The sequence below is a fragment of the Mastigoproctus giganteus genome, chromosome 11 (assembly GCF_048544385.1).
Source record: "Mastigoproctus giganteus isolate SK-2022 chromosome 11, ASM4854438v1, whole genome shotgun sequence".
Classification (NCBI taxonomy): domain Eukaryota; kingdom Metazoa; phylum Arthropoda; class Arachnida; order Uropygi; family Thelyphonidae; genus Mastigoproctus; species Mastigoproctus giganteus.
In genome coordinates, this window is record NC_143585.1 from 20,680,506 (window position 1) to 20,703,018 (window position 22,513).

The 22,513-nt window shown below is 37.9% G+C and overlaps 1 protein-coding gene across 1 annotated transcript in view; it reads left to right on the forward strand.

Moving 5' to 3' along the window:
* LOC150077761 (diacylglycerol kinase theta-like) overlaps positions 1–22,513 on the forward strand; it is a 517,440-nt gene that overhangs the window by 113,111 nt on the left and 381,816 nt on the right. The window contains exon 2 of the mRNA XM_090385344.1: positions 2,837–2,916. Within this exon, the coding sequence (XP_090241470.1) occupies positions 2,837–2,916 (80 nt within the window). The remainder of the gene's footprint in view (positions 1–2,836; positions 2,917–22,513) is intronic.

The window sequence follows — 22,513 nt, forward strand, 5'->3', positions numbered from 1 at the left end:
TTTTCCTGGATGCCATGTTTCATCCCTCTTTATGAATTGGGGATTCATTTGCATATCTCCAGTCCACAGCGATCTCTTCTGAATCCATGGGTGTTCTCATATTCATGACTAAAGTTTTACTTACTAGGATTGTATTCTTTCTTGTACAAAAATTTTTCATGGGCTTCTTTTCTGACTTTTATAAAGTGATTCATGTTTCTTTTAAATGTTATGCCAATGTTTGAAAATCTGAAGACAGTTTTTCTGTCCAGTATTTCTCATATTCATGTACTATATGGTCAGTGCTCTTAGATATGTTGAAGCTTTTTTTGGAAAATTTGTTATACCAATGGTTTTTAAATATTCCACTTGCATTTTGGAAGTTTATTACCATAGCAGACTAAATGAATAGGATGATTCTGATTTAGTTATAGGCATTTTAACTGCCTACTATTTGCACCCATTTCTATTGCTTACACCATAGGTATTTCTACCGTCAGGGTGGTGGAGAATCTAAAACAAGAGAAAAAAGATTTTCTTTAGTCAGGAAGGAACTTTTTGCTGAACGTGACTGTAAGGTGCACACGTTCCCATTGAAAAATCGAGTTTTTATTAATGCTGAGGTAGCACAAATTCATCATTTGATAGTGAATAGTTTTTTATTTTGAAAAATTTTATGAACTTTTTTCTAGTACTTTTTGGTGTAATTAAAGATGGATGGATTAATGGATGTTTTGCAGCATCAGTTCTCTCAGTTTCAGTGTCAGAACCTATAAGATGAGATGAGATGAGATGTCAGGACTTATGCATCCTTAGTACAGGAACTGACAAGTGCATAAGGAAACATGAAATATAATTAATTATCCTAAGTCATTCTTATGATTTTAATAATTCCTCATTGCAATGCTGAATGTCAGAGAAAGTTTAACCAGGTGATAAACACATGCGCACGCATACACAGAAATTAGAACTTCTCCCTTTCTGGTGAAATTTTGGAAATTCTCTTGAAGGCCAAGTCTGAACAGCACTGCCATTGTGATAATCAAAATTTTGACTTAACATTTCTTAACAAGTGCAAAGTTTGTAACAGTATATTTCTCAAAACAGTCATAATAAGTTGATGTCTGAGATACAATCCAAACAGAAATCTGCAGACAGAAAAATATTAGGTAAGCTAATGTTTGCAAGTATACTGTACTAGTAAACAGTCATACTTTTTTTTTTTTTTTTTTGGAATATATGTATTTTTCAGTGAAATTTAATTTCTCATGCTGTGTTGAACTTCACATAAACCTACTTTTTTCAAAAGTTTTTTTTTTTTTTTTTTGCGATGAACTGCTTTTTGTCTGTTTTAGCTCAAAAATCTGTTTTCCTCCTGCTTACAGTTGCCTTGATGTTCAGATTTTTGCAAAACTGAAACTATGAAGTGTGTCAGTTTTGCAAAAATCTGAACATCAGGCAACTAATAACCTGAAATGACTTATTCGCTGGTAGATAGTGCTGAAGTCTGTAAATGAGGAAAGAGACTTGGATGTTTTGATACAGCATATATGATGACTAGTATACTATGTGAGTAAGTCATTAGAAAGGCATATAGTGTGATATGATTTACCATACTTTTGCATCTAGATAGGAGTGTACAGTTCTGTTTTACAAGACACATGCTGAGTCAGCATTTAGAACGTTGTGTTCACGTTTGGAAGTCACATTTAAGGAAAGGAATTTACTTTCTTGAAAGAATCAAATGACAGGTGACTTGTCTAATGCAAATAACAACAGGTCATCCATATGAGAAGAAATTTGCAGATATGATTGATGTTGTAGGTAATAACAAATTGAGAGGGGGGAGTCAGAGCAGATTGAATGACTGGAATAATTTTTGATTTGAATGGGATTCAGAAACCAGCATAAATATAAACTTTTGGAAAAAATTAATGGACTGAATCTCAGGAAATTTACGTTTATTCGGTGTGTTGTTGAACACTAAAATAATCTGCCTTGCTGGGTCTTTGAGGTTGACAGTGTGTGAGTTTTATGTAATTTTGGAACAACTGGGTCATTACTTTCTGGTGGTGGAAAGAATATGATAAGAGGGATATATGCCATGTAACTAAATTTTTTTTTTTTTTTTTTTTTTTTTTTTTGTCCGAGGCAGCAGAAGTCTAGCTTCCTTTCATCTTATAGCCCATATGGATACTGTATCATTGCTAAAATTGTGGACTGGGACCTGTTCAATTGCTAATATATTAAATATACTGTATATTTTCAGCAAAATCTTTACTTTAATATCAAAAAGATCTAACTACCTTGGTAGGTTATTAAATGAAGAAAAACTGATTTTTAAGTAATTTTTTAAAAATTCCAAAAAGTTTTTAACAACCATTTATACACAAAATATGATAAAAAAAAAAACTCGCACAGAATGGCAATTAAAGTTATGGCTTTGTATAAAAAAAAAAAAAAAATACACGATTACCAATATCCAAAAATTGTTTGATGCAATTAATTCGTACACTACTGTAAAGTTATTAACATCTAGGAACATATTTTAGTTTTAATTTTTATTTCAATAATAGTAAAAAAGAAGTTTTCTGCTATTAAAAATGCAATTGAGATTGATGTTATTCATTACAATTCATTTGTTATTATTCATTTATTACTGTTATTTGTTTTATTCTTTATTTTCTTTACTATGTCAGCCAAGAGAGTTGCTTACTTCAGTTATTATCTTTTGTGTATTTGCTAATAATAACTTGATTTCAATAATAATTTTGTTGGCAATGTAATTTAACTAAACTTTCTTTTCTAAATATTATAACATAAATTAATTTTAATGTTATTTTCTTCCTCCTCCTAGTTTGCAACTTTGTAGTCCATGACCGTTGCTTAAAAACGGTAGTGTCACCATGTTCAACTATAGCAACTCATGTAATTAAAGTAAGTAGTTTCAAAACTTTTCTTTTTATAATAGCTATCATAAAAAAGATATGCTTAAAAGCAATGCAAAAATGTTAGGCAAAAGGATTCAAAAGATTTATACAGTATTTGGTTACTGGCTTCAAATCATTTGTATCAGATAAAAGCTTCTCCAGGTGGTGAAGATTTTTTCTCTAACTGTTAGATGCTGAAATATGTTAGTGTGGTGGAAGAATTCAGGCAAAAGCATCTAATTTTTGGGAAAGTGAATAATCAAACAATTGTATCTGAAATTGAAGTCGATGCTTTCTGCTCACCTTATCATCATCATCAGCCATTTTCAATCCACTGCAGGATGAAGGCCTCTCCAGCAACTTTCCAGTTCCTTCTGTTTTGAGCACTGGCCATCCATTTACTACTCAAAAACTCATGAATTTCATCTATCCACCTCCGCCTTTGTCTTCCAGGTTTTCTTCTAGCTCCTCTTGGGTACCATTCTGTTATTTTCTTAGTCCATCTGTCATCATGTCTTCGAGCTATGTGTCCTGCCCAAGACCATTTTAGTTGTTTTAGTTTTGATAAGAATGTCCTTTACTTGAGTTTGCTGCCTAATCCATGTGTTTCTCTTCTTATCTAACAGTCTGATTCCCAATATAATTCGTTCCATTCTTCGCTGTGTAGTTCTTAGCTTCTCTTCCATTCTTTTGGTGAGTGCCCAAGTTTCACTTCCATAAGTCATGGTGGGGAGTATACATTGATTCATTATTTTACGTTTCAGACAAACTGGGATATTGCTCTTCAGTATGTGACTATATTTCCTGAATGCTATCCATCCAAAATTTATTCTTCTCTTGACTTCCAGCCATTTATCATTATTACAGCTAATAACTTGTCCCAGATAAGTATATGACTCCACCTTTTCAATTACTGCTCCTTCAATCATTATTTCCCTTTCCGTGGCATACTTGTTCATCATTACTTTTGTTTTAGCCATATTCATCTTTAGTCCCAAATCCTTACTAACTGTGCATAACTGATTAAGATTTTCCTCTAATTCTTTGGGATCGTGGCTTATGACCACAATGTCATCTGCAAATCGTAAATGGTTTAGGTACTCTCCGTTCACATTGACTCCTTTCTGCGACCAGTCTAATCTTCTGAAAGCTTCCTCAAGGGCAGCAGTAAACAGCTTCGGAGATATTGTGTCTCCTTGTCGAACTCCTTTCTCGATTTTAAATTTGCTATTGTCTTTGTCTAGTCTAATAAAGGAGGTAGCACTCTCATATATTTTCTTCATAATCATAATATATGGAGTATCTATGCCTTGTCTTTCCAGTGCCCGAAACATTGCCTTATGCTGTATGGAGTCAAATGCCTTTTCATAATCCACAAATGCTAGGCATAATGGTGTTTTATATTCATTTGCTTTCTCCATTAGCTGTGATATTACGTGAAGGTGATCCATAGTTGAGAATCCTGTTCTAAAGCCAGCTTGCTCTTTCGGTTGATTCTCATCAAGTATTCTTTCTAATCTGTTAGTAATGACCCTTGTGAACAACTTGTAGATATGGAATAACAAGCTAATTGGTCTATAATTTCCAATTTCTGATTTATCTCCTTTCTTATGCAGCAAAACTATGATTGCATTATTGCACTGCTTAGGCATCACACCTTTTCTAATGCACTTTGTGAAGAGCCTTGCCAGTTTTTGTGTTATGTCTCTTCCTCCCAATTTTAACAACTCTACAGTAACTTCATCTTCCCCCGGGGCTTTCCGATTCTTCATTTTCTTCAATGCATGTTCTACCTCATCAGGAAGAATATCGGGTATGTCGTGTGTGTTGCTACTTTGCAATCCATCTTCCTCACTGCTGGTATCATTCTCTCGCTCCTTGTATAATTCTCTATAGTAGTCTTCTGCTATTTGAATTATGCCTTCTCTGCTGTTTATAAGTACACCATCGCTATTCTTCAGTTTCAGTATCATTTGTCTTTCTGTATTACTGCTCATGGCTGCTGATTTAAATCCTTTGTTTTCCCTTAATGCTTGTTGTACTTTTCTTGTGTTAAATCTTCTTATGTCCTCTCTGAGTCTCTTTCTAATGGCTTTGCATAACTCAGTATACTCAATTTTCTCCCTGGCAGTGTTTTTCTTGCTCTTCATTTGTCGTCTTTGGTTCATCATGACAAGTGTTTCTTGACTAATTTTTTCTTCTTTGGATTTCTGTTTCCCTATAGGTTTCTTGGGCTTTATCACTTCCAGAAAGTTGTAATATTCCTCGTCGAAATCTTGGTCCTGAGCAGTCTGCAGAAGCTCAAACTTGTTCTTAAGTTCCAGTACATACTGCTTTTTCTCCTCCTCTGTTATTTCAAAGACCTTTGTATTATTTACTCGAGTCAGTTTTTTCCTTTCCTTTCCTTTCCTACATCTATATCAAGTGTACATCTTACCATTCTGTGATCACTTCCAACATTTACCTTATTCAGGACGGTAACATCATTCACAATATATCTTCTGTTAGTGAGGATGAAGTCGATTTCATTAGTTGTTAATCCATTTGGACTCTTCCATGTCCACTTTCTGTTCACCCTTTTCTTGAAAAAAGTGTTCATTACTGACATTCCTTGAGATTCTGCAAATTCCACAAGTCTTTCACCTCTTTTATTTCTTTCACCAATTCCAAAATTTCCTATAGTTCCTCTTTCTGCGCTTTTTTGCCTTTTTCCAACCTTAGCATTGAAGTCGCCCATAATAATACTGTAGTGGGTTTTCTGCTCATCTAGAAGGCTCTCAATTTCAGTGTACATTTCTTCAACCTCTTCATCATCATGGCTCGATGTTGGTGCATAAATCATTATAATCTTTAGCTTGTACCTCTTAGAAATCTTGAGTATTAGTCTTGACACCCTTGGTGATGTACTTTTGAATTCCAAAATGTTGTTTTTAAAATCTTTATGGACCAGAAACCCAACTCCACCTTCACTCCTTTCACTGTTTCCATTGGTGTACAGCAGATTTCCACTTGATAAACTTATAAGTGATTCATTTCTTCTTCTTGTTTCAGCCAAACCGATGATATTCCAATTCACATTTTCTAATTCCTTTTCCAGCTCTAATATCCTGTCTTCACCGATGAGTGATCGTACGTTATAACAGGCCAAGTTCAATTTCCGTGCATGGCAGCCTGGTCGTACCCAGAGATTCTCACCTTATAGTTGGGTGTTATTGAAAAACGAAAATATTTGATGTTGGGTTGGATTTAAAATAAAGAATTTGCATTATTAATAGTTACGTATTAGTAGTGGAAAATGGCTTCTCTGACTAATTTTGGACAAGTGTGCAAGCAAGAAAACTTATATATCATCAGTCAAAGAAAAAAAAAAATTCCCATTTCTTCTATAAACTCCAAGTAATTTGTCTAGTTCTTACTTGAATTTATTCAAACTATTTACCTCCACAACAGATTAAAATTTTTTCTAGCCATCAACCACCTGTTGGCTAAAGGCAAATTTCCTCATATCTGTTCTGCAACTATCCTTCTTCAATTTAAATTTATGCCCCCTTAAGTGTATAATCTGAGTAAGAGAAATGATTCAATCAGCACTGAGCTTGCTCAGTTCATACAAAGTCTTATATACCTCGATCAGATCACTTTGCAGGTGCCTAGTTTCCAGACACTGAAATTTGCAGAACTGAAGCCTTTCTTGGTAAGACCACCCTTTTGTTCCACTCAGCAACCTTGTTACCCTTCTCTGCTCCCATTCCAGCATATCTTCATTCTTCCGAAAATGAGGCAGCTAGACCTGTATTCAGTTCTCAAGATGAGGCCCAACTATTGCCTTGTTATAATCAGTTCCCAATGAGCTGTCTTTGTAGCCTGTATGCACTTTTCAGATAATTCATATTTGATTGCACGATTACCACCAGGTCTTTTCCATTTTTCACTATCCTGAGTGTAGTACCACATACTGGGTATGTTAATCTGAGATTACTGCTCCTCATATGAAGCACCTTGCATTTATCAAACATTAATTGCCATTTCTCAGTCCATCTGCCAAATTTTTCTAGATCTTATTGCGGTAGCATAGCATCACTACTGTCATTAACCTGCCAATCTTTGTATCATCTGCAAAATTAAGACATTAAGACTGTTATTCTTTCATCAATATCATTAATAAATACACAATGCAGTTTTCATATGTTCTATTGTATTTTATTGCAAAATAATTTAAAATTAGCATTAGTAGAGGCATATGATGCAAGAAATCAAGCTTATATAGCATCAACAAAAAAAAAAAAAAAAACTTCCCGTTTCACCCATTCATTCACTCCCAAGTTTCTCCAGCAATCAACCACCCACTGGCTAAAGGCAAATTTCTGCACATCTGTTCTACAACTGTCTTTCCTTGATTTGAATTTATGCCCCCTCAAGTGCGTATTCTGAGCAAGAGGAAGAATCCCATCAGTGTTCAGCTTTCTCCGTACTTGTTCCAGCAGATCTACATCTTTCCGAAAATACAGGCTCCAGACCTGTATGCAGTACTCAAGGTGGGGCCTAACCATTGCCTTATACAATGGAACAATCACCTTATCCCCTACTAGCAAAATTCCTGTATATCATTGACGAGGCCCCATGAGCTACGTTTGCAACCTTTTTGCACTTCCCCGGAAACTTCATATCTGACTGCACAATTACCCCCAGGTCTTTTTCATTCTCCACTATCCTGAGTGTAGTATCACACAGTTGGTATGTTACTGTACGGTTACTGCTACCCATATGCTGCACTTTGCATTTGTCAATGTTGAACTTCTGTTGCCACCTCTCAGCCCATCTGCTCAGCGTTTCGAGATCCTATTGCAGTAGAATCACTAACAACCCTACCAACTTTTGCATCTTCTGCAAACGTGTACATTAAGCCTGATATAACTTTATCAATATCATTGATAAATACAGAAAATAGCAATGGCCCAACTCAGACCCCAAGTGGACACTACTAATAACATTGGTCCAAGAAGAGCAGTGTCCATTGATTGCTGTTTTGTCTTCTCCCACTCAAGCATCCCTTTATCCATAGCAGAAAAGTGCCCTTAATGCCATACCTCTTCAACTTGTACAGTAGTCTTCCATGTGCAACAGTATCAAAAGCTTTCCTAAAATCCAAGTATTTGATATCAGAATTTTTTTGCATCCAATTACTTTGTGACCACATTGTAATATCCAATCAGATTGATCAGACAAGACTTCCCCTTAACAAACCCATGCTGTCTGAACTATAACTGCAGTCTTATATAGATGATCCTTCAGTGCTTCTTTAACTAATGACTCCATTATTTTCTCTGCAACAAAAATTAAACTAACAGGCCTGTAATTACTCGTGTTACCTTTCAATCCCCCTCTGTGAATTGGGGATACATTTGCACATCTCCAGTCTTTGGGGGAGTCCCCACGGACTGGAGATGTGCAAATCATAATCATGGCTAAGGGCTTGCTTAACTTCCTTTTCTGCTTCCTTTAATATAACTGGATAGACCGCATCCACCCCAGCTGACTTTATGTTTAACTTCAACAGTTTCTCCTCCATTTTTCTCTCAGTTATTACAAAATCCTTTAGCTCCTTCTTACAGTTTCATTCTGGCATTCTCCTTCCTTAATAGCTCCTCATGTGTGAATGTAGATGCAAAATACTCACTCATTCTGTCAGCTACCTCAGCAGAATCATCAATAATCGAACCAACGATATCAAGCGGACCAGTCTGATTCATCTCTTTCCTTCTAGCGTTTACATAAGTAAAGAAATTTTTACCGTTTTTCTTTGTGTCCTTTGCCAAAGATTTCTCATAATCTACCTTTGCTTGCCTAACCTCCTTTGTGACTTGATTACAGACTATCTTATGTCCAACATAGGCATCTGTGTTTTCTGATAATTTATATGCATCCCATGCATTTTTCTTCTCTGCAACGAGTCTCATTAGTTCGTCTGACATCCATTTAGACCTAAACCACGAACAGTATTTCTTAGTTGATATGAAAAGCTTAGTAGTTTCCAAGATTAAAATTCCTCTGTAGAAGCATTCACTCCTGTTAGCAAGCACAGAACATGCTAAAAAAAAAAATTCTACCCCATGAGCCTTGCCCGGTCACCCCAGGTCCGAATTGGTAGACAAATTTCTCATCATATACTCCCTCCTATCATGTCTGGGCAGAATTGCAGACAATTTCAAATTTAACCCTAACTCGTGACTTTTTTTCAACACTGACCTGTACTTGATAAGTAAATACGTAGATCTCCTACTCTTAGTGTAATTAATGCAAACGTGTACAACAGTATCACCATTTGTGCTCTTAAAAGAAGATATCTGCTCTAAAGTGTCATCAACCTTTTCCCCTGCAGACAAATCTGGTCCTATTCTACCTATCCTTTTTTTGCACAATATATTTCTCGTCTCCCTGACAGATAATTCATTTATTCAAATTAATCAATTGTGAAATGCTTCATTATTAGAATTATTATTATTAGAATTATTAATAGGAAAATAAAGATTCATGTGTAGAATTAACTGTTGCAGATTCTTAAGCCTTTAGTGGTAACACAAACCCTTTGTTCTGCTTACCAATCTCATTGACCTTCTCTGTACTTGTTCCAGCAGCAAGATGTGGCCTAATCATTGCCTTATACAAGGGTCAATTACCTCCTTATCCCTGGTAGCAAAATTTCTGTATATCATTGACAAGACACCATGAGCTACTAATGCAGCCTTTTTGCACTGCTGACAAAACTTCATATCTGCCTGCACAATAACCCAAGGTCCTTTTCATTCTCCATTACCCTAAGTGTAGTATGAACCAGTTGATACTTTAGTCTTGGGTTACTGCTATCCATATGCAGTAATTTACATTTGTCAATGTTAAACTCAGTTGCCACCTCTCAGCCCACCTGCTCAACTTTTCCAGATCCCGTTGCAGTAGCGTACTGTCATTAGCAACCCTGCCAATCTTCATATCGTCTGAAAACTTAGATATTAAGCCTGATACACCTTCATCAATATCATCGATAAATACCAAAAACAATACTGGACCCATCACCGAACGCTGGGAGACTCCACTAATAATATTAGTCCATTAAGAGCAGTGTCCATTAATAACTGCTCCTCCGTTGTAGCAACTTGCTCTTAATGCCACTGCTCCAATTTGTACGGTAGTCTTCCATCTGTCATAGTGTCAAAACTTTCCTAAAATCCAAGCATATGATATCAAAATTATTCTTTGCATCCAATTCCTTTGTGACCACATCATAGTATCCAATCAGATTTTTCAGAAAAGACTTCCCCTTAACAAATCCATGCTGTATCTGAACTATAACTGCAGTCTTGTCTAGATGATCCTGCATTGCTTCCTTAACCAGTGACTCCATTATTTTTCCTGGAATAGAAGTTAGACTAACAGGTCTGTAATTACTCATGGCCCCCTTTGATCCCACTTTGTGAATTGGGGATGCACATCTCCATTCCATGGGGATCTCCCCTGAGTCCAAGGAAACTTTCATAATTATGGGTAAGGGTTTGCTTACTTCCTTTGCCACCTCCTTTAATATAACTGGATAGATCCCATCCACCCCAGCTGCCTTCCTTATGTTTAACTTCAACAATTTCTCCTCCTCTTTGCTCTCAATTATTACAAAATCACTTAGAAGACAGAGGGTGGTAATCAATGGGTGCTGCTCTTCTTGGACTAATGTTATTAGTGGAGTCCCACAGGGTTCGGTGTTAGGTCCACTGTTGTTTTGTATATTTATCAGTGATATTGATGAAGGTATATCAGGCTTAATTTCGAAGTTTGCAGATAATACAAAGGTGGGCAGGGTTGTTAATGACAGTAATGGCAGTGTGCTACTGCAACAGGATCTAGATAATTTGGGCAGATGGGCTAAGAAGTGGCAACTGAAGTTTAACCTTGACAAATGCAAAGTACTGCATATGGGTAGAAGTAACCCCAGAGAAACGTACCAACTGTGTGGTACTACACTTAAGGTGGTAGAAAATGAAAAAGACCTGGGAGTAATTGTGCAGTCAGATATGAAGTTCTCTGAGTAATGTAGACAGGCTGCCAGGGCAGGTCATGGGGTTTTGTCAATGATATATAGGAATTTTGCTAGCAGGGAAAAGGAGGTGATTATCCCTCTGAATAAGGCAATGGTCAGGCCACGCCTTGAGTACTGCGTACAGGTTTGGAGGCCTCATTTTAGGAAGGATGTAGATTTGCTTGCGCGTGTACAGAGAAGGGCAACAAGATTGGTGAGGGTAATGAAGGGATCCTCTTACCAAGAGAGGCTTAAGTTCTGCAAATTGCAGTGGCTGGAGACTAGGCACCTGCGCGGTGATCTGATTGAGGTATATAAGGCCTTGAATGGGTTGAGCACGCTGAATTCTGATGGGATCCTTCCACTTGTTCAGATTACGAACCTAAGGGGGCATAAATTCAAATTAAGAAAAGACAGATGTAGAATAGATGTGCGGAAATTTGCCTTTAGCCAGCGGGTGGTTAATTGCTGGAACAAACTTCCATCTGTCCTTGTGGAAGTTGATAGGTTGAATAAATTTAAGGAGGAACTGGACAGGCATTTGGAGCGAATGGTGTGTGTTTTTTTTTTTTTTTTTTTGGCTGATGTTGCATAAGCTCATACATTTGCTTTCTTGCATCACATGCTACTATTACTACTACTACTATTTCCTTAGTTCTCTGTTAGGGTTTGATAAACTTCTGGCATTCCCCTCCTCAAATAATTCCTCATGTGTGAATGTAGATGCAGAATACTCATTCAGTTTATCAGCTACCTGAGCATGAATATCAATAGTCAGACCCACTATGTTAAGTGGACCAATCTGATTCATTTGTTTCCTTCTACAGTTTACATAAGTAAAATTTTTCTCAGCTGTTTTTCTTTGCAAAAATTTCAAAAATTTTCCAAAGATTGTCTGGATTGTCTGGACAGAATTGTAGAAACTTTCAAATTTTACCCCAACTCAACTTTTTTATCAACGTTGAACTGTACTTGGTAAGTATATCCATAGATTTCCTACTCTTAATGTCATTAGTGCTAACGTGTACAACGGTATCACCCTTTGTGCCCTTAAAAGATGATCTGCTCTGCAACATTATCAACTTTTGCCCCTGGTAGACATGCCCTGGTCCTATTCTACCTATCCTTTTTGCACAATATATTTCTTGTCTCCCTGATAGTAGAGTCACCAACAATAACTAGCACCTATGGGACCAACGCATTCTGCACTAAAGTTGACGCTGTGTTGCCTGATGATCAAGTGCAAGCTCTGGAATTGATGTGGGCAGCTGAGGGCTTGATGGGTCCTCCAGTTTAAAAAGACATCCCCCCCCCCTTGGAAATGTCATGTCCCGTCCCAGAAAGGTCTGCAAACATTTCTAGAGTTGCACATTTCTTTAGGCTGTGATGTGTTGCAGAATTTCTCCCTTTTGTTTTCCCCCAAGCCACAACACTCCGGCCAGTTTGTGCACATTGCTTTGCTGCTCTAGTCTGAGGCATGATTTCCATTTAAATAAGATTTAATTAATTAATTAATTAACAATGAAAATTAATAAGCTTAATAAATTTGATTAATTTACTTTACTATACATGACTATATAATACTGAGCTAATGCAGTAATACATATTTCGCTATATAGTTTTATGTTATACCTTAGCTATCAAATTCGAGATATACGTTATCAAGCAGCTTCTGAGACAAGGTACCCCAGAAGTGATCTAATTGAAGTGTATAAAGCCTTGAATGGATTGAGCAAGCTCAGTTCTAATGGGATTCTTCCTCTTGCTCAGATTACTCACCAGAGGGGGCATAAATTAAATTTGAGAAAAGACAATTGTAGAATAGATGTGCAGAAATTCACCTTTACCCAGTGGGTGGTTGACAGTTGGAACAAATTTCCATCTGTTGTAGTGGAGGTCAGCAATTAAATAAGTTCAGCGCAGAACTTAGACAAATATTTGGAGTGAATGATGGGTGAAATGGGAAGGATGCATGGTTTTTTTTTTTTTTTTTTTTTTTTTTGGTTGATGCTATATAAGCTGGCTTTCTTGCATAATATGCCTCTGCTAATGCTAATTCTATTGCTATATATTTAATTTTAAAAAGTCCCTCTTTTGTTTTTGTCTAGAGTAAATTTGAATAATTGAACAGGATGTATATTACTGATTGAAGTGTGTAAGTCCTTGAATGGTTTGAGCAAGCTCAGTGCTGATGAGATTCTTCCTCTTGCCCAGATTAATCACCTGAGGGGACATAAATTCAAATTGAGACAGTTGTAGAATAGACGTGCAGAAATTTGCCTTTAGTGGTTGATTGCTGGAACAAATTTCCATCTGTCATTGTAAAAGTTGACAGCTTAAATAAATTTAAGGCATAACTAGAGAAACATTTGGAGCGAATGGATGGGTGAAATGGGAAAGATTTTTGTGGTGCGTTTTTTTTTTTTTTTTTTTGACTGATGCTGTTATAAGCTTGCTTTCTTGCATCATATGCTTCTACTAATGCTAATTATGAATAATCCATAGTTGAGTTCATTAAAAATGCATCACCTCAAAATATTGATCTTTATTATCTTCAGAAATTTTAGTTGGGGGTTAGATTTTAATGCAGGTACTGAAATAATTAGCATATACATTTATATGTATGTACCTATCTCTGTATTCAGATCCCTCTTGAAAATACTAGTGGCCATCCATCGATGGAAGCAGACTTCAGGCCATCACAGTATGGGTTGACACCATTATCAATTGTTAACCTGAATTGTCGAAGGCTTTGACCATTGAAAGGCAGCCTCCTCACTGCCAATATCCAAGTGTCTCCCAAATGGAAACTGAATGCAGAGATTTGTACAATTTTCAAACTAAGAGCATTTTAGGGCAAAGGCCTCAAGCTATGTGGGAACTTACTAAAGCCCTAAAATGCTCCTAGTCTAAATTACTGCTCATTATCAAGCAATCTCTCATATTCTGGTTTAATTTTTTACTTATGAGTGGGGAAGTGGGAATAGTTTTTCTTGGAAAAGATGGCGACAGCTCAATTCCTTTATTTTTTTCTTTATGTGAATACTTCTGCAAAGCCTTCTGAGAAGGCCATTGAAAAGAATTCTTGTTTGCCCTCCTGACAAAATCATACAGACCACATCAGTGTAGTTAGGATGATCTTCTTTGATATTCTATTTTTATTGTTCGGACTGTACACTTTGATAGAATACAATGACTACCACTGCAATGAGAATTCTGCAGGTAAAGGAGGTGCCTCCGTAGCCCGGTGGGAAGGAGCAGCAGTGCGTAGCACACACACTTCTTGATTAGACTGGGGTTCGAACCCGTCACCACCAAATACGGAGGATGCGGAAAGGTCAGGGAATGACCACCGCATGTCCCGGAGCAATATGGCCTTAGTTGCTAATGCTCCTAAAAACCAAATAACAAACTAACAAACAAACAAACAAACAAATGCAGGTAAAGGGTTTTAATCAAAGGCTTGTTGGATAATTATGCAGCTGTCTGCCTGAGCAAATAAATAGCTGGATATCCACAACATTGATTTAAAATTATTATTATTTGCAATTGACTTTAAGAAGATTTAGTTCATGTGGAAAATGCCAAAAATATGGTGTCACGCATCTAAATTGCTGGACTGCCATTACATTGATAGTCAGTCTATCAGTAGTAGAAGTAGAAAGTTATATCTACTGAGATATTGTTAGCTAGCTTTGGAGGAAATTATATGTAACAATAATGATAACATGCTACTAGAATTTTGTGCAAAGCTGTGCATGATATTTCAATATATAGTCACAAGTTTAAGTAGAAGAAGTATAATTGACTATATCATTATAGAAAAGGATATTAAACAGTGTTTAAGATATGAGTATATAGAGGATTTGATATTGGAAATGACGTAATGTTGTATTGAGAAAATTTAAAGTAAAAAATGCCAAATATAAGTGTAAAAAAAATTGATAATGGACAAAGATTGAAAATCCCTCAGATTTGCTAAAACCATTAAATATAGAAACCTTTTTTATCAAAAGTTAAATGGCATGAAGAATAGCAAAAATATGAAAAGAATATTTGTGGAAGCTGCAAAATTGATATATATATATATATATATATATATATATTAGAACCTATAGTATTAGATTCTAATATATATAGAAGTATTAGAACCTATAGTACTTAGTACCGTGTTTGGGAAAACGAAAGAAAATATTTGTTGACATTGGACTTGAACTTCTGTAGACTGTAGTTTTCAGGAAATACGTATGAAGGAAGGTTGTTCCAGAAAACGGCAGTTGAATGAATAAACGAGGAAGATGAAAAGTTGATTCTGTGAGTTTGAATTTGGACAGTAAATGGATGTTGTCTGGTGGCAGCACATGTTTGGACTGTTTTGAGAGAGAGAGAGAGAGAGAGAGAGAGAGAGAGAACGGGAATTATAGAAGCCAATTCAGAAGAACAGTGCTGCCCATGGAAATATCTGTAGAAGAGGCATGCAGCAGAAACAGCACGTCTTTGACACAGAGTGGAGAGACTCAGTTAGAGATGAATCATTAATTAACCCAACTGCCCTCTTCTGAATGGAATCATGAAGCCTGAGAGAGGTTTTGGGGTCACCACACCAGTTGTGGGAACAATATTTCATGGTAGGGCGGATTTGCGAGTTGTACAGATTGAGCAGCTGTTTGGAAGAAAAGTAACACCAAGAGGGAAAGAGAAAACCAAGTTTTTTAGATGCAGAGGAAGCAATATTTATAATGTGCTTGTGCCAAGAGAGATTAGAAGTCAGGGTAATCCCCAAAAGAGATATATCATTTTGCCTAGAAATTGGAGTGTCGCCAAAGATAAGCATAGGAGTAGAAGAATCCTCTTTGTGAGATATATGACAAGACTGAGTTTTAGAAGGATTGAAATCAACTAAGTTGTCTTTGCCCCACTGGAGAATTACCTGAAGATTGGTATTAAGGAATTGGTGACAGATTTTCAAGAAGTTGAAGCTGATTGAGCAGGGCTAGGTTTCTCAAAGTTGAAAGTGGAATGCAATGTGCTATCATCAGCAAAACTATGGATAGGATTTCCAGTCAATGGAAGAAGACCATTAATATACAAGAGGAAAAGAGTGGGGGAAAGAACTGAACCTTGCGGGACACCACCGTTAGTGGAGAAGTTAGAAGACAGAGAGCCATCTACCATCACCCTCAGTGAGCGATCAGAAAGAAAACTGGATAACCAATTACAAAAAAACAGTTGGCAAACCATAAGATGAAAGCTTGTTTAGAAGACCTGTATGTCAAACACAATCAAAAGCCTTTGAGATTTCTAGAGCAACTACTTGTGTTTCACTGAACTTTTCCATTGAATTAGTCCATAAATGGATAACTTAAGCCAGAATATCACCAGTGAATCAACACTGCTGGAATCTATACTGGCGATCATTGATCAGACGGAAGGTTTCTAGGTAGTTTAAGAGTTGGCAGTTAATTGATTTCTCCATTACTTTAGAAAGAGCAGATGTAATTGCAATGGGACGATAATTGGATGGGAAGGATTTGTTACCCTTCTTAGGAACTGGCTGCATATGAGCAAATTTCCAAGCAGAAGAAAAAACACCTTTTGGAACAAGAGTAAATTCAGGAGCACAGGTTTTGAGAACAAGAGGAGAAATACCAATGGGACCTGGAGCTTTCTTAGCATCAAGATTCGTCAAAATCTTTCTGACATCCTTTTGACGGAAGACCACAGGAGGCGTTGAATGAGCATGTTGGGAATGGTGGGAGGTGTTTTACCAAGATCATTAATACATGAGTTGGAAGAAAAATGGGATACTAGCAGGTCAGCTTTATCCTTGGCTGAAGTGACAACAGAACCATCTGACTTGGACAGAGGTGGGAGCAGAGATGTGCAAAAGTTGCGGCCAATAGCTTTGGCAAGAGACCAGAATGCTCGGCTACCATTAGGGCAAGAAGCAAGTTTTCTACTCTTAGCCTGTTCAAACTCTAGTTTGGACTGATTAATAACTGCTTTACAATTGTTGCGAGCTTTGGTGTAGGCAGAAAATGAAACTGAACAATTAGAAACAAGCCAAGTACGATATGCAACATTCTCCTCTTGAACAGCCTTAGCACATTTATTGGAAAACCAAGGTTTAGATAAAGGACGAGATTTTAAAGTGGATTGTGAGATAAAGGATTCCATTCCTGCAAGAATAATTTCACTGACACGATCTGAGCAAACGTTGACATCAGAAGCTTTGAAACAGTAATCCGACCAAGGAAAAGAAATCTCGCAGGCCATCCCATTTTGCATTCTTGTAATGCCAAACAATACGAGGTTGGGAATACCTATCAGATAAAGGCTCCATTGTAGAAGAGACAATCACCAAGTTGTGAGCTTGAGGTGCCTAGAGGACCATTCACTTCGACCGTGTACTTAGAAGGGTTATTTGTGAGAAAAAGCTCAAGTGTGTTGGCTACATCGTTAGGATTGTCCAGTATTCTTGTAGGTAAATGAACAATCTGTGTAAGGTTATTAGTAATTGCAAAATCCTCAGCATCTCGACCAGCTGGGTCGGTGTGACTAGAAAACGGAAGCCAGCTGGAGTTGTGAATATTAAAATCATCAAGGAAAATTGTTAGGAAAGTTGGACTGGAGAAAATCAAGTTGCAAAGTGAGGACGTCAAAGAGCTTCAAGTGATTAGTGGGGTTGGGAGAACAGTAGAGACAACAGATGAATTTGACACAATGAGGTACAGAGATTTTAAGCCAGAGGAAATTCCAAATTACCAGGTCTTTGACAGGGAATGCACAAATACCACCTTTGAGGCGAAAGGAATCATACAGCAAATAATTTGTGCAACTGAGATGAGCAGTAGTTGAATCAACCGATAACTGAGATTCTGTCAGTAAAAGTACATGGGGTTTGGCAGACTGCATGTGGAAATGGACATAGTTGAGATTAGAATTGAGACCATGTATATTTGTGAAATGGATTAGGAAGTATTTGGGAGGTTTAGATCTTTTCAAAGATAAGCTTTATCTACTAGTTTGATGATTCATGCTGTATTCAATAGTAATAAAAAGTGGGTGGGACATGCTGTATGAAGTAATGAAATTTTTTTGGATATGTCATACTCATTAGCATTAGTAGAGGCATTTGATGCAAGAAAGCAAGCTTATGCAGCATCAGCCAAAGGGGGGGAAAAAAAAACCCACTTCCACTTCACCCCTCTGTTCGTTCAAAATACCTGTCCAGCTGAGCCTTAAACTTATTTAGGCTGTCAACCTCCACTACAAGGGATGGAAGTCTGTTCCACCCACCAACCACCCGCTGGCGAAAGGCAAATTTCCGCACGTCTATCCTACATCTGTCTTTCCTCAATTTGAATTTATGCCCTCTCAGGTGATTTTTCTGAGCTAGAGGAAGAATCCCATCAGCATTGAGCATGCTCAAACCATTCAAGGCTTTATACACCTCTATCAGATCACCTCGCTGGTGCCTAGTCACCAGACACTGTAATTTGCAAAACTTAAGTCTTTCTTCGTAAGAGCACCCCTTTGTTCCATTCACTAATCTTGTTGCCCTTCTCTGTACTCGTTTCAGCAGCTCTACATCCTTCTTGAAATGAGGCCTCCAGACCTCATTTCAAGACCTCTAGGTGTGGCCTGACCATTGCCTTATACAAGGGAATAATCACTTCCTTATCCCTGCTAGAAAAATTCCTATATATCATTGATAATACACAATGAGCTACTCTTGCAGCCCATCTGCACTGCTCAGAGAACTTCATATCTGCCTGCACAATCACCCCCAAGTCCCTTTCATTCTCTACCACTGTCAGTGTAGTACCACAGAGTTGATACGTTGCTCTGGGGTTGCTGTTTCCCATGTGTAGCACTTTACATTTGTCAATGTTAAACTTCATTTGCCACCTCTCAGCCCATCTGCTCAACCTTTTCCAGATCCTGTTGCAGTAGCATAGTGTCAGTAGTGCCCTTGACAACTCTGCCAACCTTTGTATCGTCTGCAAACTTGGACATTAAGCTTGATATACCATCATCAATATCATTTATAAATACAGAAAACAATAATGGACCCAACATTGAGCCCTGAGGGACTCCACTAATAAAATTAGTCCACGATGAGCAGTGTCCATTGATTACCACTCTCTGTCTTCTCCCCCTCAACCACCCCTTTATCCATAGCAGCTATTTGCCTCCAATGTCACACTGCTCCAATTTGTGTAGCAGTCTTCCATGTGCAACAGTATCAAAAGCCTTTCTAAGATCCAAGTATATAATATCAAAGCTATTCCCTGCATCCAGTTCTTTTGTGACTGCATCATAGTATCCAATCAAATTGGTCAGGCAAGACTTCCCCTTAACAAAACCATGCTGTGTATGAGCTATAACTGAAGTCTTGTCTAGATGATCCTCCAGTGCTTCTTTAACCAGTGCCTACATTAATTTTCCAGGATCAGAAGTTAAACTAACAGGTCTATAATTACTTGTGTCGGCCTTTGATCCTCCTTTGTGAATTGGGGTCACATTTGCACATCTCCAGTCTATGGGTACATCCCCTGAGTCCAAGGAAGCTCTCATAATTATGGCTAAGGGTTTGCTTACTTCCTTTGCTGCCTCCTTTAATATAACTGGATAGATCCCATCCATCCCAGGTGCCTTTCTTGTGTTTATCTTCAACAGTTTCTCCTCCACTTTACTCCCAGTTATTACAAGATTCTCTACCTTACTGCCAGAGTTGAATACACCTCTGGCATTCCCCTCGCTGAATAACTCCTCATGTGTGAATGTCGATGCAAAATATTCATTTAGTTTGTTCGCTACCTGAGCAGGATCATCAACAGTTGACCCATCGATATCCAGTGGACCAATCTGATTCATCCCCTTCCTTCTAGAGTCTACATAAGTAAAGAACCCTTTGCTATTTTTCTTTGCATCCCTTGCCAAAGATTTCTTGTAATCTGTCTTCGCCTGCCTTACTTCCTTTGTAACATGGTTACAGATCAACTTGTATCTATCATAGGCTTCTGTGTCATGTGTTAATTTGTATGTATCCCATGCATTTTTCTTCTCTGCCATATGCCTCATTAGTTCATCTGACATCCATTTTGGCCTAAACCTTGAACAATATTTCTTAGTTGGTATGTAAAGCCTAGTAGCTTCCAAGATTAATTCTTTGAATGCTTCCCATTTTGAATTTGCTGTTGGTAACATCATCAGTTTGTCCCACTGTATAGAACTTAAATACTGTCTCAGTCCATCGTAGTCGCCTTTACGGAAGCAATAACCCTTCCCTTTACCCCTAATGGTAGTTACCTCTTTGAGTAAATCCCACTTCAGCACACTGTGATAACTGCCACCTAGTGGTTCATTTATCTGCAGATTCTTAATGCATGAAGAATCACTGCTGATAATCAAATCAAGAGTATTACTCCCTCTAGATGCCTCCCGAACATGCTGATGTAGAAAACAATCATCCAATAAATCCACAAAAGCCTTGCTAGTGTGCGAGTGACCAACCCACAAATTCCAGTCAATATCTGGGAAATTAAAATCCCCCATTATAAGGCTCTCTGATTTACTGGCCCACTCTATTTCCCTGTACAGTTTCGTATTATACTCATTAGAGTCATTAGGCCTATAGCACACTCCTACTCTCAATTTTGATCTCCCAATGCTTATGTCACACCAAACTGACTCAACACTGCACTGTCCAGCGATGTCGACTGGCTTCACTTCCGTGGTTTTTATGTGTTTCTTAACTAATAGCATAACCCCTCCCCCCTTCCTATCCTGTCTATCCTTTCTGTAGACGTTGTACTCCCCAAATTGCAGTTCTGCATCCCTTATATCTGTGTGACACCACGTCTCTGATATCCCAACAATATCTGCCTTTGATGTTTTGAGCAATACCTCAAATTCATCAAATTTATTTACTAAACTCCTAGCATTGGTGTACACGCAAGTATACCTGCACCTGTTTCTATTCTTAGCTACCCTAACACAACCCATGTGTTTACTTGTACCGCAATGGCTCCCAGCAGTCTCTGAAATATCATGCATCTTGTTTTTCAGGCTTCTGCCCATTCTAATAGAAGCAGTGCAAGAATCTCTTTCACCTCTGCCAGTGGCTACTGTCAATCTATTGGTCTTTGTCTCCCCCCAAGCTAGCAGTTTTCCGACCCACCTAACACTGCCTCGATAGCATCAGCAAATATTCTTGCACCCTTTCTATTTAAGTGTATCCCATCCCTGTAGAAGCAATCTCTCCTGTTAACAAGTACAGTCCAGGCTGAAAAAAATTCTACCCCTTGAGCCTTGCACAGTCTTTCCAGGGCCGAATTGATCAACGAGGCTCTCATCATATACTCCCTCCTGTCGTGTCTGGGCAGAATTGCAGACACTTTCAAATTCAACCCTAATTCTCGGCTTTTGTTCAACAGTGACCAGTACTTGTTAAGTAATTCTGCCGGTCTCCTACACTTAATATTATTAGTGCCAACGTGTACAACTATATCACCTTTTGTGCCCTTAAAAGATGATATTCGCTCTACAACGTCATCAACCTTTGCCCCTGGCAGACATACCCTGGTCCTGTTCCACCTATCTCATGGTAAGAATATACCCAGATCCTTGATGTAACGTGGCCTCGACAATGCCCCCCCCATACACACTACTCAGACTCCCTCCAGTCACTATCTGGCAGAGTAGAGGTAGCAAGATTATACACTAGCTGATCCGGAAGCCTCCTAGAGAGATACCAATAGGTTCAGTCCAGTGTACTAACTAGCGACTGGCCTGAGAACACCGTTTTAGAGCTGTACCCTCGAAATGTAAGAAATATTGGCTGTCGCCACAATGTTCATCTTAACCTCAAAAGTCATCAATCGTACTGCATAATGGAAGTGATTGGGTAGGATTGACCAGAACTTAGCTCTGGAGACTAAACATGGATTCCACCACTTCAAGCCTCCAATAAGCAAAGTGGTGGTATTTCACTGGTTGATGAGAGTCATCTTCCACCAGGTACTGCCTGGTAACACAGAGGGGTGGCATTCCTCCATGTGGTGTGGTCGCCACACCTCGCCTCCTGCTTATGTTGGTTCACACCTGGGTGGTCACCCACCATGTACTTGTGCTTGGAGGTAGCAAGATTATACACTAGCTGATTCAGTAGGTGTAGATGAAATTATACCCAGTATTACTAACAGTCCCACCATCGTGAAGGTGCAAGCAGAGGATTTGTCTGTCACAGGCCATCCGGACTTCACCGAAATTGGGTCCACTTAGATTTGAGTGTCACCCAAATATCAGTTCCATTAGCATTTTAGACTTCCAGGTAGCAAGTACAGCTTGTCTGGCATATCTGAGAGAATGTCTGTGACAACCTGAAGGACCAAATATGTTGGGAAAAGATTTTTAAAGATAGAAAATTCAGAACACTGTGGTGGAAATAAGAAGTTAGAGAAGAAAAACAAAAAATATATTTTTGTCAAATAAAACTAAGCTTTATTGGTGTTGTTTTTTTTTTTTTTTTTTA